The sequence below is a fragment of the Canis lupus genome, chromosome 14, assembly GCF_048164855.1.
Source record: "Canis lupus baileyi chromosome 14, mCanLup2.hap1, whole genome shotgun sequence".
NCBI lineage: Eukaryota > Metazoa > Chordata > Mammalia > Carnivora > Canidae > Canis > Canis lupus.
The window spans coordinates 10153503-10174361 of record NC_132851.1 but is presented as its reverse complement, the minus strand read 5'-3'; the positions used below and the strand labels follow the sequence as shown (position 1 = coordinate 10174361).

The 20859-nt window shown below is 39.5% G+C and overlaps 1 protein-coding gene and 1 long non-coding RNA gene across 12 annotated transcripts in view; one reads left to right on the top strand and one right to left on the bottom strand.

Annotated features, from left to right (window-relative positions):
* Nucleotides 1-20859, top strand: part of ANGPT1 (angiopoietin 1) — a 356306-nt gene that overhangs the window by 93385 nt on the left and 242062 nt on the right. For 8 of the 11 annotated variants that reach the window (XM_072774221.1, XM_072774222.1, XM_072774229.1 and 5 more), the window contains exon 3: nt 20584-20828. In XM_072774221.1, the coding sequence (XP_072630322.1) occupies nt 20584-20828 (245 nt within the window). Of the gene's footprint in view, nt 1-20083; nt 20829-20859 lie in introns of those variants that run through there. The other 3 variants (XM_072774223.1, XM_072774225.1, XM_072774227.1) reach the window with 3 other exon arrangements.
* Nucleotides 13936-20788, bottom strand: LOC140603703 (uncharacterized). The gene is made up of 3 exons (XR_012006658.1): nt 20580-20788; nt 15459-15662; nt 13936-14303 (listed from the first exon to the last, which is right to left on the bottom strand). It is a non-coding gene; the product is annotated as an uncharacterized lncRNA (long non-coding RNA).

Below are 20859 nucleotides of genomic sequence, written 5' to 3'. Positions count from 1 at the left end.
TTAATATGGTAAAGAATAGGAAACGTATCAATTCTCCCTGAATTAGCATACACTTACTTTCCTATAAATATATTAGCTATTTTTATTATAGATTTAGACACAGTTATTCTAAAATTTATATGGAAAAACAGAGGAACTAGTATAGCATAAATTTTTTAAAAATAAATTTTTAAAAATTTTTGAAAGAAGAATAAGGTAGAAAGAATCACTCCACCTAGTTTAAGAATGATGATATACTGTGGCACCTGGGTGGCTCAGTTGGTTAAACATCTAACTCTTGATTTCAACTCAGGTCATGATCTCAGGGTCCTGAGATCGAGCTCCCTTTCTTACTCCCCCATTTGAGTCTGTGCTGGATATGGAGCCTGATAATTAAAACTTTCCCTCTCCTTCTGCTTCTCCCCTCCCCCCCCACCTCCCAGCTTGTGTGTGCACACACTCTCTCTTAGCTCTCTAAAAAGAATAATGACATACTACAGAACCAAGACTGTGTAGTAGTACAGGTAAAAGGAGAGATACATAGATCAATCGGATAGAATAAATAACTTAGAAATATATATTTCTATCCCTGGGTGGCGCAGTGGTTTGGCGCCTGCCTTTGGCCCAGGGCGTGATCCTGGAGACCCGGGATCGAATCCCACGTCAGGCTCCCGGTGCATGGAGCCTGCTTCTCCCTCTGCCTGTGTCTCTGCCTCTCTCTCTCTCTCTCTCTGTGACTATCATAAATAAATAAAATTTAAAAAAAAAAAAAAAAGAAATATATCTTTCTAGAGGTACAAAAACAATTCAATGTAGGAAGAATAATCTTTTCAGTAAATAGTGCTGAAGCAATTGGGTATCCCTAAGCAAAAAGAAAGAGAAAGAAAGAAAGAAAGACCGACCTACACTTCACGTGTTATACAAAAAATAGCTTAAAATGGTTAAGATATTTAAATACAAAATATAAATTGAAGATAGCATTATAAAATCTTCAGTACCTAGAGCTTTGTGAAGATTTCTAAAGTAAGACACTGAAACCATGATTCATTGAAAAATATGATAATTTAGACTTTATCAGAATTAGAATCTGTTATACTATGAAGACTTTATTAGGAAAGAAATTTAAAAAGACAAGCTACAGACTAGGAGAAATATTTGCAAACCGTGTATCTTACAAAGAGCTCATACCTAGAATATATTTTTTAAAAAAGCTTAAAAAAATACAAACCTCTTAAAAATCAGTATTTAAACACACACACACACACACGTAATCCAATTAGAAAATGAGCAAATAAAAAAAAATAGGCAAAGACATGAAGAGAAATTCCACTGACAAAGGTATACCATGATGCATGCAGAAGTGTTTAACATCACTAGCCATTAGTGAAGTAAAAATTTAGATCATGATAAAATATCACTCCACATTTCTTAGAACAGCCAAAATAAGAAAGTGATAATACCAAATTATCATTTCACAAGTATGTGGAGAAAGTGGATCTCTCATATATTGCTGGTGGAAATGTAAAATGGTATAGACACTCTTGAAAACCTTTTTTTGAGTGGGGGAGGGAGAGGGAGAGAGAGAATCTTAAGCAGGCTCCATGCCCAGGGCAAAGCCCATTATGGGCTCGATCTCATGACCCTAGTATCATGACCCTAATACATTGACCTGAGCCAAAACCAAGAGTCAGATGCTTAACTGCCTGAGCCACCCAAGGGCTCAGTTTGGCACTTTCTTAAGAAAAAACAAATATATCTTTACTGTACAATCCAGCATTCATGCTCCTGGGTATTTATTGTAGTGATGTGGAAATTTATGTTTACACAAAAGCCTGTACTCAGTTTTTCTCATCAGCTTTATTTGTTATAGCCCCAAAGTAGAAACAACCAAACTGTCCATTGATAGGTTATGATTAAACAAACTTTGGTACATCCATATCATAGAATAGTACTCAGTAACAATAAGAAATGAACACGCAACAACTTGGGTGGATATCAAGAATGTTATGATGAGAAAAAAGAGACACCTCAAGAGGTAATATACTACACAATTCCACTTATATAATATTTTTGAAATGAAAAAATTTTAGAGATGGAAAAACATATCACTAGCTGCCATGAGTTAGAGATGGTGTTAAGCAGAGAGTACGACTATAGCATGAATGAGAATTTTGTGGTGGTGGAACATTTCTGTATCCTGATTGTGGTGGTTATACGATTTTATAAATGTGATAAAATGATACGGAGCTATATAAGCACATTGTACTAATTTCCAATTCCTTTTTTTTAAATAAATTTATTTTTTATTGGTGTTCAATTTACCAAAATACAGAATAACACCCAGTGCTCATCCCGTCAAGTGCCCCCCTCAGTGCCCGGCACCCATTCATCCCCATCCCCCGCCCTCCTCCCCTTCCACCATCCCTAGTTCATTTCCCAAAGTTAGGAGTCTTTATGTTCTGTCTCCCTTTTTGATATTTCCCACACATTTCTTCTCCCTTCCCTTATATTCCCTTTCACTATTATTTATATGCCCCAAATGAATGAGAACATATGTTTGTCCTTCTCCGATTGACTTACTTCACTCAGCATAATACCCTCCAGTTCCATCCACGTTGAAGCAAATGGTGGGTATTTGTCGTTTCTAATGGCTGAGTAATATTCCATTGTATACATAAACCACATCTTCTTTATCCATTCATCTTTGGATGGACACCGAGGCGCCTTCCACAGTTTGGCTATTGTGGCCATTGCTGCTATAAACATCGGGGTGCAGGTGTCCCGGCGTTTCATTGCATCTGTATCTTTGGGGTAAATCCCCAACAGTGCAATTGCTGGGTCCTAGGGCAGGTCTATTTTTAACTCTTTGAGGAACCTCCACACAGTTTCCAGAGTGGCTGCACCAGTTCACATTCCCACCAACAGTGTAAGAGGGTTCCCTTTCTCCGCATCCTCTCCAACATTTGTGGTTTCCTGCCTTGTTAATTTTCCCCATTCTCACTGGTGTGAGGTGGGATCTCATCGTGGTTTTGATTTGTATTTCCCTGATGGCAAGTGATGCAGAGCATTTTCTCATGTGCATGTTGGCCATGTCTATGTCTTCCTCTGTGAGATTTCTGTTCATGTCTTTTGCCCATTTCATGATTGGATTGTTTGTTTCTTTGGTGTTGAGTTTAAGAAGTTCTTTATAGATCTTGGAAACTAGCCCTTTATCTGATACGTCATTTGCAAATATCTTCTCCCATTCTGTAGGTTGTCTTTTAGTTTTGTTGACTGTATCCTTTGCTGTACAAAAGCTTCTTATCTTGATGAAGTCCCAATAGTTCATTTTTGCTTTTGTTTCTTTTGCCTTCGTGGATGTATCTTGCAAGAAGTTACTGTGGCCAAGTTCAAAAAGGGTGTTGCCTGTGTTCTCCTCTAGGATTTTGATGGAATCTTGTCTCACATTTAGATCTTTCATCCATTTTGAGTTTATCTTTGTGTATGGTGAAAGGGAGTGGTCTAGTTTCATTCTTCTGCATGTGGATGTCCAATTTTCCCAGCACCATTTATTGAAGAGACTGTGTTTCTTCCAATGGATAGTCTTTCCTCCTTTATCGAATATTAGTTGACCATAAAGTTGAGGGTCCACTTCTGGATTCTCTATTCTGTTCCATTGATCTATGTGTCTGTTTTTGTGCCAGTACCACACTGTCTTGATGACCACAGCTTTGTAGTGCAACCTGAAATCTGGCATTGTGATGCCCCCAGCTATGGTTTTCCTTTTTAAAATTCCCTGGCTATTCACGGTCTTTTCTGATTCCACAGAAATCTTAAAGTAATTTGTTCTAACTCTCTGAAGAAAGTCCATGGTATTTTGATAGGGATTGCATTAAACGTGTAAATTGCCCTGGGATTACATTGACATTTTCACAATATTAACTCTGCCAATCCATGAGCATGGAATATTTTTCCATCTCTTTGTGTCTTCCTCAATTTCTTTCAGAAGTGTTCTATAGTTTTTAGGGTATAGATCCTTTACCTCTTTGGTTAGGTTTATTCCTAGGTATCTTATGCTTTTGGGTGCAATTGTAAATGGGATTGACTCCTTAATTTCTCTTTCTTCAGTCTCATTGTTAGTGTATAGAAATGCCACTGATTTCTGAGCATTGATTTTGTATCCTGCCACGCTGCCGAATTGCTGTATGAGTTCTAGCAATCTTGGGGTGGAGGCTTTTGGGTTTTCTATGTAGAGTATCATGTCATCGGTGAAGAGGGAGAGTTTGACTTCTTCTTTGCCAATTTGAATGCCTTTAATGTCTTTTTGTTGTCTGATTGCTGAGGCTAGGACTTCCAGTACTATGTTGAACAGCAGTGGTGAGAGTGGACATCCCTGTCTTGTTCCTGATCTTAGGGGAAAGGCTCCCAGTGCTTCCCCATTAAGAATGATATTTGCTGTGGGCTTTTCGTAGATGGCTTTTAAGATGTTGAGGAATGTTCCCTCGATCCCTACACTCTGAAGAGTTTTGATCAGAAATGGATGCTGTATTTTGTCAAATGCTTTCTCTGCATCTAATGAGAGGATCATATGGTTCTTGGTTTTTCTCTTGCTGATATGATGAATCACATTGATTGTTTTACGAGTGTTGAACCAGCCTTGTGTCCCGGGGATAAATCCTACTTGGTCATGGTGAATAATTTTCTTAATGTACTGTTGGATCCTATTGGCTAGTATCTTGTTGAGAATTTTTGCGTCCATGTTCATCAGGGATATTGGTCTGTAATTCTCCTTTTTGGTGGGGTCTTTGTCTGGTTTTGGAATTAAGGTGATGCTGGCCTCATAGAACGAGTTTGGAAGTACTCCATCTCTTTCTATCTTTCCAAACAGCTTTAGGAGAATAGGTATGGTTTCTTCTTTAAACGTTTGATAGAATTCCCCTGGGAAGCCATCTGGCCCTGGACTTTTGTGTCTTGGGAGGTTTTTGATGACTGCTTCGATTTCCTCCCTGGTTATTGGCCTGTTCAGGTTTTCTATTTCTTCCTGTTTCAGTTTTGGTAGTTTGTGGCTTTCCAGGAATGTGTCCATTTCTTCTAGATTGCCTAGTTTATTGGCGTATAGCTGTTCATAATATGTTTTTAAAATCGTTTGTATTTCCTTGGTGTTGGTAGTGATCTCTCCTTTCTCATTCATGATTTTATTAATTTGAGTCTTCTCTCTCTTCTTTTTAATAAGGCTGTCTAATGGTTTATCTATCTTATTAATTCTTTCAAAGAACCAACTCCTGGTTCTGTTGATCTGTTCCACAGTTCTTCTGGTCTCGATTTTGTTGAGTTCAGCTCAAATCTTTATTAACTCTCTTCTTCTGCTGGGTGTAGGATCTATTTGCTGTTTTTTTTCTCTAGCTCCTTTATGTGTAAGGTTAGCTTTTGTATGTGAGTTCTTTCCAGTTTTTGAATGGCTGCTTGTATTGCAATGTATTTCCCCCTTAGGACTGCTTTTGCTGCATCCCAAAGATTTTGGATGGTTGTATCTTCATTCTCATTAGTTTCCATGAATCTTTTTAATTCTTCCTTAATTTCCTGGTTGACCCTTTCATCTTTCAGCAGGATGGTCCTTAACCTCCACGTGTTTGAGGTCCTTCCAAACTTCTTGTTGTGATTTAGTTCTAATTTCAAGGCATTATGGTCTGAGAATATGCAGGGGACGATCCCAATCTTTTGGTATCGGTTCAGACCCGATTTGTGACCCAGTATGTGGTCCATTTTGAAGAAAGTTCTATGTGCACTTGAGAAGAATGTGTATTCAGTTGTTTGGATGTAAAGTTCTGTAGATATCTGTGAAATCCATCTGGTCCAGTGTATCAGAGTGATTGGAGATGTGCTTAGAAGACCTATAGAGTATAGAAAGAGCTAGATTGAAGTCACCAAGTATAAGTGTATTATTATCTAAGTGTTTCTTCACTTTGGTTATTAATTGATTGATATATTTGGCAGCTCCCACATTCGGGGCATATATATTGAGGGTTGTTAAGTCCTCTTGTTGGATAGATCCTTTAAGTATGATATAGTGTCCCTCTTCATCTCTCACTGTGGTCTTCAGGGTAAATTTTAGTTTATCTGATATAAGGATGGCTACCCCTGCTTTCTTTTGAGGACCATTTGAATGGTAAATGGTTCACCAACCTTTTATTTTCAGGCTGTAGGTGTCCTTCTGTCTAAAATGAGTCTCTTGTAGATAGCAAATAGATGGGTCCTGCTTTTTTATCCAGTCTGAAACCCTGTGCCTTTTGATGGGGTCATTAAGCCCGTTCACGTTCAGAGTTACTATTGACAGATATGAGTTTAGTGTCATCATGATATCTATTCAGTCCTTGTTTTTGTGGATTGTTCCACTGAACTTCTTCTTAAAGGGGAATTTTAAGAGTCCCCCTTAAAATTTCTTGCAGAGCTGGTTTGGAGGTCACATATTCTTTCAGTTGCTGCCTGTTTTGGAAGCTCTTTATCTCTCCTTCCATTCTGAATGAGAGCGTTGCTGGATAAAGTATTCTTGGTTGCATGTTCTTCTCATTTAGGACCCTGAATATATCCTGCCAGCCCTTTCTGGCCTGCCAGATCTCTGTGGAGAGGTTTGCTGTTACCCTAATACTCCTCCCCATAAAAGTCAGGGATTTCTTGTCTCTTGCTGCTTTAAGGATCTTCTCTTTATCTTTGGAATTTGCAAGCTTAACTATTAAATGTCGAGGTGTTGAACGGTTTTTATTGATTTTAGGGGGGATCTCTCTATTTCCTGAATCTGAATGCCTGTTTCCCTTCCCAGATTAGGAAAGTTTTCAGCTATGATTTGTTCCAATACATATTCTGGCCCTCTGGCCCTTTTGGCGCCCTCGGGAACCCCAATTAAACGTAGGTTCTTCTTCCTCAGGGTGTCGTTTATTTCCCTTAATCTATCTTCACGGTGTTTTAATTGTTTGTCTCTTTTTTCCTCAGTTTCCCTCTTTGCCATCAACTTGTCTTCTATGTCACTCACTCGTTCTTCCACCTCGTTAACCCTCGTCGTTAGGACTTCTAGTTTGGATTGCATCTCATTCAATTGATTTTTAATTTCTGCCTGATTGGATCTAAATTCTGCAGTCATGAAGTCTCTTGAGTCCTTTATGCTTTTTTCTAGAGCCACCAGTAGCTGTATAATAGTGCTTCTGAATTGGCTTTCTGACATTGAATTGTAATCCAGATTTTGTAACTCTGTGGGAGGGAGGACTGTTTCTGATTCTTTCTTTTGAGGTGAGGTTTTCCTTCTAGTCATTTTACTCAGCGCAGAGTGGCCAAAAACAAGTTGTATTGGGAAAAGGAGGAAAAGAGAGGAGAGAAAGAAGGAAAGAGAAAAAGAAAAAAGGAAGAAAAAAGAAAAAAGAGAAAAAAAAGAGAAAGAAAAAGAAAGGGAAAAAAGGGTGGGGGAAGCAAAGAAATCAAAAAGCACAAACAAACACGGGGGAGTATCTTCTGATTCTGTGTACTTTAAGTCCCTTACTTCCCCTGGAACTGGTCCGTCTAGCTGGTCTTCTGGGGGAGGGGCCTGTTGTACTGATTTTCAGGTGTTAGCCCTTGGGGGAGCTGCTCTGCCCCCTGCCTGGTGCAGGGCTCAGTGGGGGTTGTTTACCCCGTGAGGCCCCGGAGGAACAACCCCAGTGGTTGCTGCAGCTCTGGAGCCTTAGAGTCAGCCCCCGCAGTAGCTCCGGAGCTCTCCGTCTGCAGGGCCTGGAGGCTCCGGGCGGGGCCGCTGATCTGCTCAGCTCGGGGCAGGAGCGTCCTCGCTGTCCTGGGCCCTCCCGGCCTCTGCCTGTCCCGGGGGAGGCCGGATCCTGGGCTGTGTCCCGGCGCCCTGTGCTCCGGAACCTGCGCTGTTGGATTTGCGGTCCCGGCCGTGCAGCCCCCTCTGCTAAGCCGCTGCCCGAGCCCCTCCGAGCTGCCCCCGACCCGCAGCCCCCTCCGCGGAGCCGCCCCCGAGCCCCCCGAGCTGCTCCCGCCCCGCACCCCCTCCGCGGAGCCGCCCCCGAGCCTCCCGAGCTGCTCCCGCCCCGCAGCCCCCTCCGCGGAGCCGCCCCCGAGCCTCCCCCGAGCTGCTCCCCCCCCCCCGCAGCCCCCTCCGCTGAGCCGCCCCCGAGCCCCCCCCAGCTGCTCCGGGTCCCGCCGTGCGCGCTGCAGCCCTTAGGGAGCTCGGCGCACTCTCCCGGGGCGCAGGTGTCTGTTAGTGTCCCCGGGAGCCCGAGGGCACCCCCGCCCTCCTGGGTCCTGCTCCAACTCCCTGGGAGCCCCTTTCTTCCCGGGAAGGTTGGTGCAGCTCCTGCTACTCCGGGAAGGGGCTCTCCTGTCCTGGGGACACTCGCCCCGGCCTCAGCCCGGCTCCTCGCGGGCCCCTCCCCCTTGGAGGCCTTTGTTTATTTCTTTTTCCCCGTCTTCCTACCTTGATAGAAGCGCGAACTCTTCTCACTGTAGCACTCCAGCTGGTCTCTCTTTAAATCTCAGGCCGAATTTCCTAATTTCCAATTCCTGATTATAATATAATATAATTATATTTTACCCAGGTAAAACCTGTGGATTTACCTATCCTGGATATTTCATATAAATGGAATTATAATAATAATTATAATTACTGGTAAAATGTAACCAATGGAGAAACAGTGTAAAGTACATGGGTCCTTCCAGTGCCAACTTTATAGTTTCCTGTTTATCTATAATTCAAAATAAAAGTTTAAAAATGCATGTTTTATTTCAGTGCATCTCATGGTAATCCAATGAAAATGCTAAATGTGCTTTTTGGAAATGTGCCAATTTTTGTTAAAATTATTTTTTGATTGAGGTGAAATCACGTAGCATTAAAGTTAACCATTTTAAGGGATACAGCTCACTAGTTCATTCACAGTGTTGTGCAACCATCACCACTACAAGGTCTAAAATATTGCATCAGTACTTCTCCTTACCCGCAGCCCCTGGAAAACCACTAGTCTGTTTAGTTGCTCTACTGTGGATTTACCTAATCCTGGGTATTTCATATAGATGGAATCACAATCACCTTTTGTATCTGGCATCTTTCACTCAGCATGTTGTTTTGGAGGTTCATCCATGTTGTAACCGGTCAGTACTTCATTCCTTTTTGTGGCTGAATAACATCATCATGTAAGGATGTACCACTGTTTGTACATTCATTCATTCATGGACATTAGGATTGGTTTCACCTTTTGGCTGTTGTGAATAGTGCTGTTATTTGACACAAAAAATAGTTATTCCTAAAGCTCATGATTTCTCTGTGAAAGACATAGAATCTGTACACATTATATAATCACAGGCTACACCCACTAATTCTAAACCCTCTGTAATTTATTTAGGAATATTTACTTCTCATTGCTGATTTCCTAGACATTCATTCACCCCAGGTGAAAAATCAGATATTGGAATAGAGATAAGAATATGAGTATTGGCTGCTTATTTTTGGAGGGACAAATAATGCTTTGTGAGGACAAAATATCATCATAACAGCAACTGTAAATTATTAGATGAGGTTCTAAATTGTGCTCATAGGTGATAAAAACATAAATATTTTATTACTTAAGGATTTTAAAAATAGAGATTTAGGAGATACTTTAACAATAGCAAAACATTATGAACCATAAAGATACTTAATCTCTTGGGTCTGGTTTATTTAATCTGTGGTCATCTTTTTATCCTTAAATGCTCCAGATATTAAACATATAGCACTTTATAGTACCAAAGTCATTGTTTTATAATCTGAAAATTAAAGAACTCTCCAGAAATGTTTTTAGGCATATCTAAGTAAGTTTGATATTTTTTTCTTTGTCTAGAACCAATTCGGCTCTTTTCACAGCATTTCTTCTTGGTTAGCTCTTTCGGATAAGCCATTGGTTCTCAACCATGGCTATACATTAGAACCACCTGTTACTTTTTTTTTTTTGAACAATCCTTGTTTATGCTGCACCTGGGATAACTGAATCAGAATCTCTAGGGACAAGCCCAAGCATCTTATTTATATAAAGTCCTCAAGTGATCTTAAGGTTCTGCTAGGGTAAGGAATTGATGAATCAAACCAGCGGTTCTCAAGAGGATGAGCATCAGAATTACCTGTGAGACTTGTTAAAAAGAGACTAGCTCCCATACTCAGATTTCTGGTTCAATAGTTCTGTGTGGGACCTGGGATTTTGTATTATGAACAAGATCCCTGACGATGCTGATGCTGCCAGCTCAGGATCGAACTTTGAACGTGACGAACTAGTCTTGTCTTTTTTAGTCAGTGAAGATGAGAATACAACTGGCTAACCTCCTTTTTTTTTTTTTTTATTTATGATAGTCACACAGAGAGAGAGAGGGGCAGAGACACAGGCAGAGGGAGAAGCAGGCTCCATGCACCGGGAGCCCGATGTGGGATTCGATCCAGGGTCTCCAGGATTGCGCCCTGGGCCAAAGGCAGGTGCCAAACCGCTGCGCCACCCAGGGATCCCGCTAACCTCCTTTATAAACACCTTGTAAATTTTTTTTCCTAAAAAAATTGTCTTTATCTAAAACTTATTTTAGAGAACTTTTTTTAGTGTATTAAGATTATTGGGCCCTAAAGTCAGATGGCCTGGTTAAAATGCCACTTCTATGTAACCTGGGTCAAGTTTCTTATTTTCTAAAGCTTCAGTTTCTTCATCTGTGAAGTAGGTGTGATATGTTTAAATTTGGTAATATATGTAAAGTTATTGATATACAGTAAATACACTATAATTGTTAATTTCTATTGATAGCTTTCATTTTCAACTATTACAACTTTCCTCTGGTGTAATTGGCTACCAAATTTTATGCTTTTTTTTAAAATTTTTTATTTATTTATGATAGAGAGGCAGAGACATGGGCAGAGGGAGAAGTAGGCTCCATGCAGGGAGCCCGACGTGGGATTCGATCCTGGGCCTCCAGGATTGCACCCTGAGCCAAAGGCAGGCGCCAAACCTCTGCGCCACCCAGGGATCCCTCAATTTTATGCTTCTTATTGCCCTATAACAAATAGGGAAATGTATGCGAAAAATCAGGAAGATAATTAATTCTGAGAATCCAAATGAGCAAATGCTCTCAAAGGACTTACAGAGGGTTTGAATATATGTTATTGTTGAAAAGATTCACCTGTGGAATCAGAAAACCCTGGGATTGAGTCCTGCTTGAAGTTTCTAAGTTTGTTATTTCCTCTGTAAAATGATGGTAATTAAAGTTCCTGCAAATTGAGTTATTGTGATTCTAACAGAACAGATAACGCAGGCACAATGATTAGCACAGCCCTGGACATATCATAGTACTCAAATGTTAGCTATTATTAAACTGAGAGTAATTGATTCTTAACTCTCCTTTAAATATTAACTCTCCTTTCCCTCTTTTGAACAGATGGGTTTTTATGACTCTTTGAGGATGTCAGGAAGGAATGTAAATTCTTTAAGGGGGAAAGCAATCTTGAGAAGAAATTTGTTTACTGTTTCCCCAACATTCATCCAAAAACAAATGAAAAGAAATGAAGATTTACTCTTCAGATACTAAATAACATCACTATTTTTTCCCTTGCCAGAATGAAGGGAAAAGCTGTTGAAATTTCTGGTCAATCATTAGTCTCAATTTCAGATCTTCAGTTGGGCATTTCTGTTAGAGGACAGCATTACAAGTAAAGCTGCCGTTGATCTTTCACCATGACTTCCAGGTTGAGGTGGAGGGAAGTCCTTCATATGCACTCTGGCACTTACGCAAAATAAGTGCAGAAGCCTCTGTTTCAAAAGATGTTTTTGTATTTCTGATTTGATTGCAGAATGGGAGCAATCTCCAAACACTTTGGGCATGATGCAAAGTGATCTTGAGGCACTGCAGCAGCTATCACAGTCTTTTCCACAGATATGTTGACAGGAGGTATTATTTTTCATTCATTTTGCAAAAGAGAGTACCCTACTATTGATAGCAGTAGGTCATGTTTCCCAAAGTGTGGTACACATTCCAGCGAGGACATGAAATATGTAGTGGGTGGTTTGTGGACAGATAATTCATTTTAATTTTTTTGTATTCATCTTTATATACATTAGGAAAAAGCACACGTGATAGGTTTTCCAGATACTCTGATTTAAAGTAAATCTAAAAAAATAAATAAATAAAAAAAATAAATAAAGTAAATCTAAGTTACAAAGAAAGCTTAAAATTTTAGTTAAGGAAACTATTAGGTAAACGAGGGTTGTGTGTGCAGTTCTGATACATTCACTGAGGGTGAACGTGATATGAATTTGTAAAACATACAGGCAGTTTTATGCCCCAGGAATTAAACATGACCTATCCACATATATCACAAGAAAAAAGAACATTTAATTATAGAGAATGAAATGGTTATGATAATCTTTTCTGATTTTTCAGTCATTTATGCCGGTCTTCTAGCCTTTTTTTATTTGCCACAATTTTTAAAAAGATTTATTTATTTAATCATGAGAGACACAGAGAGCAAGAGGCAAAGGGCAGAGACAAAGGCAGAGGGAGAAGCGGGCTCCTTACAGGGAGTCTGATGCAGGACTCTATCCTGGATCCTGGGATCACACCTGAGCCAAAGACAGAGGCTTTGGCTGAGCCACCCAGGCGTCCCTATTTGCCACAATTTTCTCTTTTAAAGATTTTTACTATATATAAGAGGAGGAAAAAGAAGAAAGAACCATGTTCAATGAAAAAGAAAATAGAAGCTTTTCAGATTTAATGAGTACTTCGTTTAAGGTTAACATTGAAAGGACCAGCCTTTGCCTGTCAACTTATGAGCTAAATTTCTAATTTAATTGCCAAATTCCTAATCTGATTAGAGCCTCAGTGGAAGCAGAATTAGTATTGGAGAAAAATAGATAAAATAAGATTTCCTTTGCTAATGTACAAGTCGTGCCAAGCTGTATATATCTTATAAGATTAATAGTAGAGTGTTTCAGTTCTTTTTCATTTTATCAGAGGCAAACACTTACCACTTGTACTTCCTCATCCTAGAAAACAGAATGGGGTGATATATGCCACAAGTCTAGTTATAAAAGAAGCTCTTGAAAAAAAAGGTTATCTAGCTGAATTGGCCGGAAATGAGTCTGATAACAAGTCATAGTGATAAAGCCATAAATGGCATCCACATTGTTTCCATAGTTCCTCAGGAATAAAATTCTCCTCACACTGGTTTATATGTTGGTCAGCCTTACTAGAGTCTCTGTGAAATAATATGTTATGACTAAATTGTTTCCAACTTGTTTCATTCATTCAAAAAATATTTGTTGAACACTTGTTATGTGTCAGGCACTCACTGTTCCAGGTACTGAAGATGCAGCCATGAGGAAGAAAACATTAGTCCCTGCCCTCAAGGAAATAAGAGGTGTTTCTGTGACCTATCATTGTGATTGTGATCACTGTCCCATATTAATCACTTAAATGTGATTTTTAAGAGGTTCAGAAGTGATTTTAAACAATTGAGAGGATGAAATGATAGGGAATGGAGTTAGGTCAATGAAGTCATAAAATTTAATAAAACAAGTTTAAAAGTAGGATCATTTTTTAGCACAAGGGAGAGAACTCAAATTTAGAAATAAGAACTAACATTTAGAGTACTTTATGTACTCTCGATATTGTGTTCAGTACTTTATATCCATTATTATATTTAATCTTCACATCCTACTTATAAAAGTGATACTAAATTATCATCCTCATTTTAGGGGTAAGGAAACTAATCTTAGAATAATGAAATATCCAGGCAGCCCTGGAGGCCTAGCGGTTTAGTGCCACCGTCAGCCAAGGGCCTGATTCTGGAGACCTGGGATCGAGTCCCATGTTGGGCTTCCTTGCATGGAGCCTGCTTCTCCCTCTGCCTGTGTCTCTGTCTCTATCTTTCTGTGTCTGTCATGAATAAATAAATGAAATCTTTAATAAAAAAAAGAATAATGAAATATCCAATGTAATTCAATTTTGTTTAATAGGATAAACAAGAAATAAGCAAAAACAAAGCAATTTGCCTCCCCCCTTAACCACTACTGAACAGTTCATCCACCCTCTGATGAGCAGAGGTTGTCACAGCTCTCTAATCACAAACAGAATCACAGAAAGTCTTATATACCCTCTAGTCACTGCTCAGTGGAGGTTATTTATCAGTTTTGGCTACAAGGATTAGTCACCATCCATGATTCATCACATGATGATTCTAGCCGTTCCTTTCCAATCATCTTTCTGAGTTTCTGAGAAGATGTAAAATACATGTTCTTTCTGAAGTTGTAAAAGTTGAGACAGAGAGACCTTTGCATTTTTCTCTCATCTAGGAATCAAGTCTTCCATAGGGAAAAAGAGAAGAAAGAAGACAGTTAATAAATGCAAAGTGGTTTATATGCTTTTTCCCATAATAAAATCTCAACTCACTGGGTCTCCACTGGAAATCTTTCTCTATTCTGGTATGAGGGGAATGTTGGCATCTGTATTTCTACTTGTTACAGTCTCCAGCTGTTTGTTTTCTTTTATGACTTGAGTACTTGTAGAAGTTATCTCTGTTGTAGAATTAACAAGTAACCTCACACTGGAAGGTATTTCTATGTTTCTTGAATGGTTCTTCAACCATGTCTCTGTGTGACTGGGACTGTTGGGCACTATTTCACTGTGATTTCTGGAATTTGTTTTGAAATATATGGATCCTGATCTCATATGTGACTCTCCAGAAAGTGAAGTCTTGGGAAGAAAACCTATAAGAGAGGGTGATGCTTCTGTGTCTTCAGATCTCATCATCAGGAATTAAAGTGAATGAGTCAGTCAGCTGGATTGTGAATATTTATCAATTGCTTCCCATGTGCCAGAAAAGGGGATAGAGTGATCACAAAGACAGATACAGTCCCAGCTCTCGGGAGGCTCTAATCTAGTGTGAAAGACCAAAATGAAATAAATTATTTGTGTTTACAGTAACAGTCTAACTCAGATGTTAGCTCCATATATGGAACAAGGACCAATGATTCTTCTCAGTCACGCCAAAGAAGTCACTTGCCCAAAAGCATGTATTTTACTGAAAAAGAGGGATTTTATCTCACAGGAGACACTATTTCACTGCAAACCTCTGTATTTGATATATCTTCCCATGTTTCTCCTAGCCACATAGCCACAAGTTTCCTTTGTCTTCTGACTCTTCTCTAAGCCTCTGTAGCTCATCTTCTATTTCCAGATCTTTCCTCGAGTCCCTTCTCTGCTTTCTTATGTGAAGCAAATTAATTCTGTCTGAGCTCCTTCCAACTTAGAGATAGCTACAACTAAGAACTGACTTAGATAGCAAAACACCCACCAATTACCAGAAATTTCTCTCATCAGAGGCAGGGGACTATTTACACAATAACGTTTACATTCTTCACCTACATATATTTCTCTACCCACTGCAGTGTCTCTACCTCTTTGCAGTCTTTCCAATTCATTTGAGATATGCCAACAGATATTTTACATATACTCACAAAGTGCCATCAGTCACCAGGTGATATCCTCCATCTTCTTGTTTTTCTGTTTTGGCACCCTATGGTATTTCCATCTGTTGTGGATACCTTTGATGCCTACATAGTTGAGTGAAGGGGTCTTGGCTCTGCCTCCAGGGATTATAGCCAAGTGCTTCCTTGTAGACATAGCTACCACTGCCATAGCCCTGCTGACATTCTTGAACCCTGAAAGTGCCAGAGCAGAGGTATCAAATATGGTGCCCTTAGAATATAGAATGTATTTCAAGAATAAATCTACAGAATATGTGCTGAATAACACTATATTCAGTATATAAGGGAGGAGAATGCTTTCTCATCCCCTTTGTCATCACAGGGGGTCTATATGAATACTAGAGGAGTGCCTGATGGTGTTTTTGAGGAATGAACTCTATTTTGTATTGCTTAATGTTATTTTAGGGTAATATATATAACAGGTGATATAGCACAGGAATAACCATTTAGAGTTGATCCTAAGTATAACCTGAACAATCAGATTGGATATTTGTTAGTGGATGGGACAGCCATATTGCTGCATCTTTGCTTAATATTAGCTCTGTTTTAGATCATGACATGAATCCATGGAGGCCGTGGTTAAGAGGAAGAAGAGACCCATCTTAGTTATAGATTCCATGTTGTTCCTGTCCCCTAAATATAAGAAATGCTTTCTCCGTTTCCTAATACTGAGGTATTGCTGGAGGCATTATAGCTCAGTGGGATATAAATGTGGGCCCCAGATTTAGACGGATTGAGGATCAAATTCCTGCTCTACAAAAAATGAGTGGGAAATATCAGAAAGGAAGACAGAACATGAGAGACTCCTAACTCTGGGAAATGAACAAGGGGTGATGGAAAGGGAGGTGAGTGGGGAGTGGGGGTGACTGGGTGATGGGCACTGAGGGGGGCACTTGATGGGATGAGCACTGGGTGTTATGCTATATGTTGGCAAATTGAACTCCAATAAAAAAAAATCCTGCTCTACTACATAAGAGATCATAGATCCCGGGTAACTAACCTCTATGTGCCACAATTTTTCTCATCTGCAAAGTAGAAATAATAATACATAATTATGGGGGTGCTATAAATGTTAAATGAGTGAGTTAACTTGTTATGGATTAAAAAATGTTATGCATTATCATTGTACCATGTTCTTATATGTAACTCATTCTTTAGAATAAATTTGGCTTCACCTGGATTCTAGGTAAGCTCAGTCCCAAAAATGCAACAGATGTGGCCAGTTATATAGTAGTCAGATACTAAGTAATTGAATTAGCTCATTCACTCATTCATTTATTCTTTCATTCTTTCAACCAAAGTGCATAGTAAGTGCTGGGAAATCAGTGATGAAAGAGCAGATCACTTTATGAGCTCACAAGCTCACAGTTAGAGGGAGAGATAGACCAAAAAGGAAATAATTAGAAAAGCCGTGTGAGAAGTACCATTATGGAAATATGAAAAGAAGGTTATTGAAATACATCAGAGGGCAGCCCAGGTGGCTCAGCGGTTTAGCACCATCTTCAGCCCAGGGCATGATCCTGGAGACCAGGGATTGAGTCCCATGTTAGGCTCCCTGCATGGAGCCTACTTCTCCCTCTGTCTGTGTCTCTGCCTCTCTCTCTCTCTGTGTCTCTCATGAGTAAATAAATAAAATCTTTAAAAAAAAAAAAAGAAATATATCAGAGTCACTCGTTGGGCCTGGAGAAATTAAGAAAGCTTCACAAAAGAAGTGACAAAGACTAGTTGGTAGGAGAGGCTTAGGACCATCAGGTTTCCATATAAATGGTGTTTCCAGTCCCACTGGAAATTTCTGGATGAGGCTAATGTTTACTAGGACTATTGTAGATAAGAGATCAGAAACTTAAAGCATAAACCTCCCTATGCCAGGACTCTAGTAATACAAATAAAATACAAAGATATGAAGCTTTCAAGATCAAGCTGCCTCAGTATTCAACCAAATACAATTATTTAGGTTGGTTTTTTTTGTTTTGTTTTGTTTTTTTTTTTACTGTTTTGGAGCTGTAGCAGAGGAAATTTTTTAAAATATGGCTTTGTGTTTCAAATTTCTTCCTAAATTCTGAACTCTCCTAAACTGCACCATTTGTGGATAGTCAGCAGTAACAACCCACAGTATTGCTGTTGGTTGCCTTCAGGTCCTTGGAAGCTTATGGTCTTTAGCATGTCACAAGGAGCCTCAAATGTACCCAGTGTCTCCTCAGCTGAAGTCTGAGGAAACGTGAGTTCATTGGGCATGTCTCTGTTTTCTACTTGCTGAAAATTTATCTGGAGGGATTCTTCTTTTCCACATTGACATTTGTACTTTCACTGTCATGCTTTTTGTTTCTTTGTGTTTCTGGAAAAGAAATAAATCAGTTTCTTTTATGGTCTCTCTGTCCCCTCCCCCTTTTTTAGTACTTGCATTTCAGGCTTCCTTTCTTAGTTGTCTACTTTTCCCTCAGGAAATTGTGCATTCCTTCATTTCATTTGTTCACATTGGAAAAATTTATGTGAATAAGCACATGTAGATTCACAGACATATGCCACAACCCCCATGCCCCCCCCCCCCCACACATGGAGGAACAGATTTTTATATCTTGGCTATTAAAAAATATGGGAACACTTGAATAGAAACCTCTCTACCCACTCTTGTGTCTTCTGCTGATTTTCAGCTGTATTTAGTTTTTAACGAATCACTTAAGGTGTTGGTTTTGGACTCTATTCTTTCCAGGAATAATTTTCAAAGCAAGCAATGTTAGAAAATGTTCTTAGACAATATGTGCATTGCCAGTTTACTTCATCCTTGTGGGCTGTTAAAAACTCTATTGCATGGGTTACCTGTCACTCTTGTTTGTTTTTTGGGTGCAGAGGATGGATTAAATCACTTTAGTGGTATAAACTGGCTTTTAATCAGTTGTTTTACTTCTCAGTTCCATCACTCAGTATGCTTTAGGACTGTGAATCAGTGCAGCTGGAGTTGTTTTGGAAGCCTTTTGGCTTGGAGGCTTGGAGGTTAGAACAGGCTTGGAATCAGTTGGCCAGAGTATACACATTGGCACCATTCCTAGACAGCTCTGTGAGTTGCAACCAGTTAGCTGTTCTGTGACTCAGTTTTCCTGTCAATAAAATGGGATTAAACATAATATCCATGTTTCAGCTTCCTTGGGATAATTAAATGAGATTGTGTGCAAGGAATGTTTGCAGAGACCTGGAAAATATTGAGTTCCTAAATTAATGACATTATTCTTATTGCAAATGAGTGACGTGTCAGCAAACAGGAGGAAGGTACAGAGACAGTTCAAGGACTTTATTGCTATGTTTGGTATTATTTGCCTCCATTTCTGTCAGATCAGAAATTTGTTATTTGGTATGGAAAAGGCTGATAAATCTTGGCACAAATTTTTTTCTCCCAAGCAAATAATTTTTTTTTTCTGGAATTTGTTTTGCCCTCTCCCCTAACATTTTCCTATATACCAATCTCTTAACTTTCTTGTCCTTTACCTACTGACCTGTACCCTGAGGACCCAAGACTCAACATCTGTGGCTTCTGTTTTTATACCATGACTCAGTTGAGAAGCTCCATTCCTGAAAATCCCTTCCAGTTCTTGATGAAAGCCCCTGCTCATAATTCATGTTTTCTGCACAAACTTAGTGAAGATCTCAGTGCCATAACCTTAATTCTATAATTGTCAACTATTCTTTATTTTTTACTGATTTTTTTGTTCAAATGTTTACACCCTAAATTTGGGAAATTACCTTCTGATAATTTTTGTTTCTTTATAGAAGCAGATTTCTCCCATAGGGCTCTTTGCTGGCCATTGACACACCTGATGTATGTTTATTCTCAGATAGTGTCTTGTGCAACCACAGGAGACTTATAGGAAACTTCCTTACTATGGTTAAAGATAGCCATAGCAACACCAAAGAGGTCCTTGTGAAATATATGATTAGGATGTACCATAGGAATTAATATTCTCTGGCCACTGTCTTAAATTGTAACCACACTGTTTTTGTAAGGAAGTTGCTCAATTTATAGAGCACACAGAGCTATATTCTGATCAGGGACCAGTCTCATTTAAAATCCTTATTTCAGAAAGTACTGAGCTTATTTGGCTTAATATGTACACGCTGTCTATATTCCTTTGAGTGACAGGTTATAAATTTTTTTTGCTAATTTGACCATCCCTGATAATTTCTGCAACTCCTAAAAGTCTGAGTACGAGAGAATACCTTCTCTAAAAATGGTTTTCAATATCTTTTTCTGAGTTAAGAATATTTTTTAAGTAGTACTTATACAGATTTGTCATTCACTATAAAAAATTATTTTACTGGACATCATGCCAATTTTTTTCTTAGAGTTCCCCAATTAAATAGTAACTTCAAAAACATACTGCTAGTTTGCTAGGTTTTAGTAGGTCAGCATGCACAGCAAAAGTGTATTAAGGTGGACTGCTCTATTTATTGATTTGCCGTGAATTTGCTAAAGGCTGGAGGCAATTGTCTGTGGAAGGGGCGGGAGGGCCATACATGATCGAGGTCATGCGCATCTAGCCAATTTGTAAGACGATCCGCTGCTCCAAGCCTTCAGCAATCCTTAGCATAGGGGCACACTCATGCATTCCTGTCAAGTCATCTTGTGAAAGGCTGCCTGCTTCCAGCTTGGCTTGGATGTGCAACCTTAATAAAACTCACTGAGGTCTGGGAGAAAATAGCAGATCTGCTGCAGATAGGGTAGGGGAAAGGGTCTAGAATATGTACACGCAGCTGACTCAGGCAGGCTCCACGCTGAACGGTTACACAGGGAGGAAACAATAAATCTCAGCTACTATGCAATAAATATCTCAAGTTTTAACTAAGGAAACTACCATTACAGTGAAATAAAAAAAAAAAAAAAACATTTTAGCACAAAGCTAACAAATGGCTAGTTTTCTGTGATTCTTCAAAAGCTTTCTTTGAGGGGGAAAAGTCATTCAAGCAGTTTTACCTAAAATAAAAACTAGTTTAAAGGTCAGAAGAAAGGAGCAAGTTCTGCGAGCGGCACGGAAAGAGAGTGCTGGCAGTACAATGACAGTTTTCCTTTCCTTTGCTTTCCTCGCTGCCATTCTGACTCACATAGGGTGCAGCAACCAGCGCCGAAGTCCAGAAAACGGTGGGAGAAGATATAACCGGATTCAACATGGGCAATGTGCCTACACTTTCATTCTTCCAGAACACGACGGGAACTGTCGTGAGAGTACGACAGACCAGTACAACACAAACGCTCTGCAGAGAGATGCTCCACACGTGGAACCGGATTTCTCTTCCCAGAAACTTCAACATCTGGAGCATGTGATGGAAAATTATACTCAGTGGCTGCAAAAAGTAAGTGATCGCTTTCAGTTTCTAATTGCAC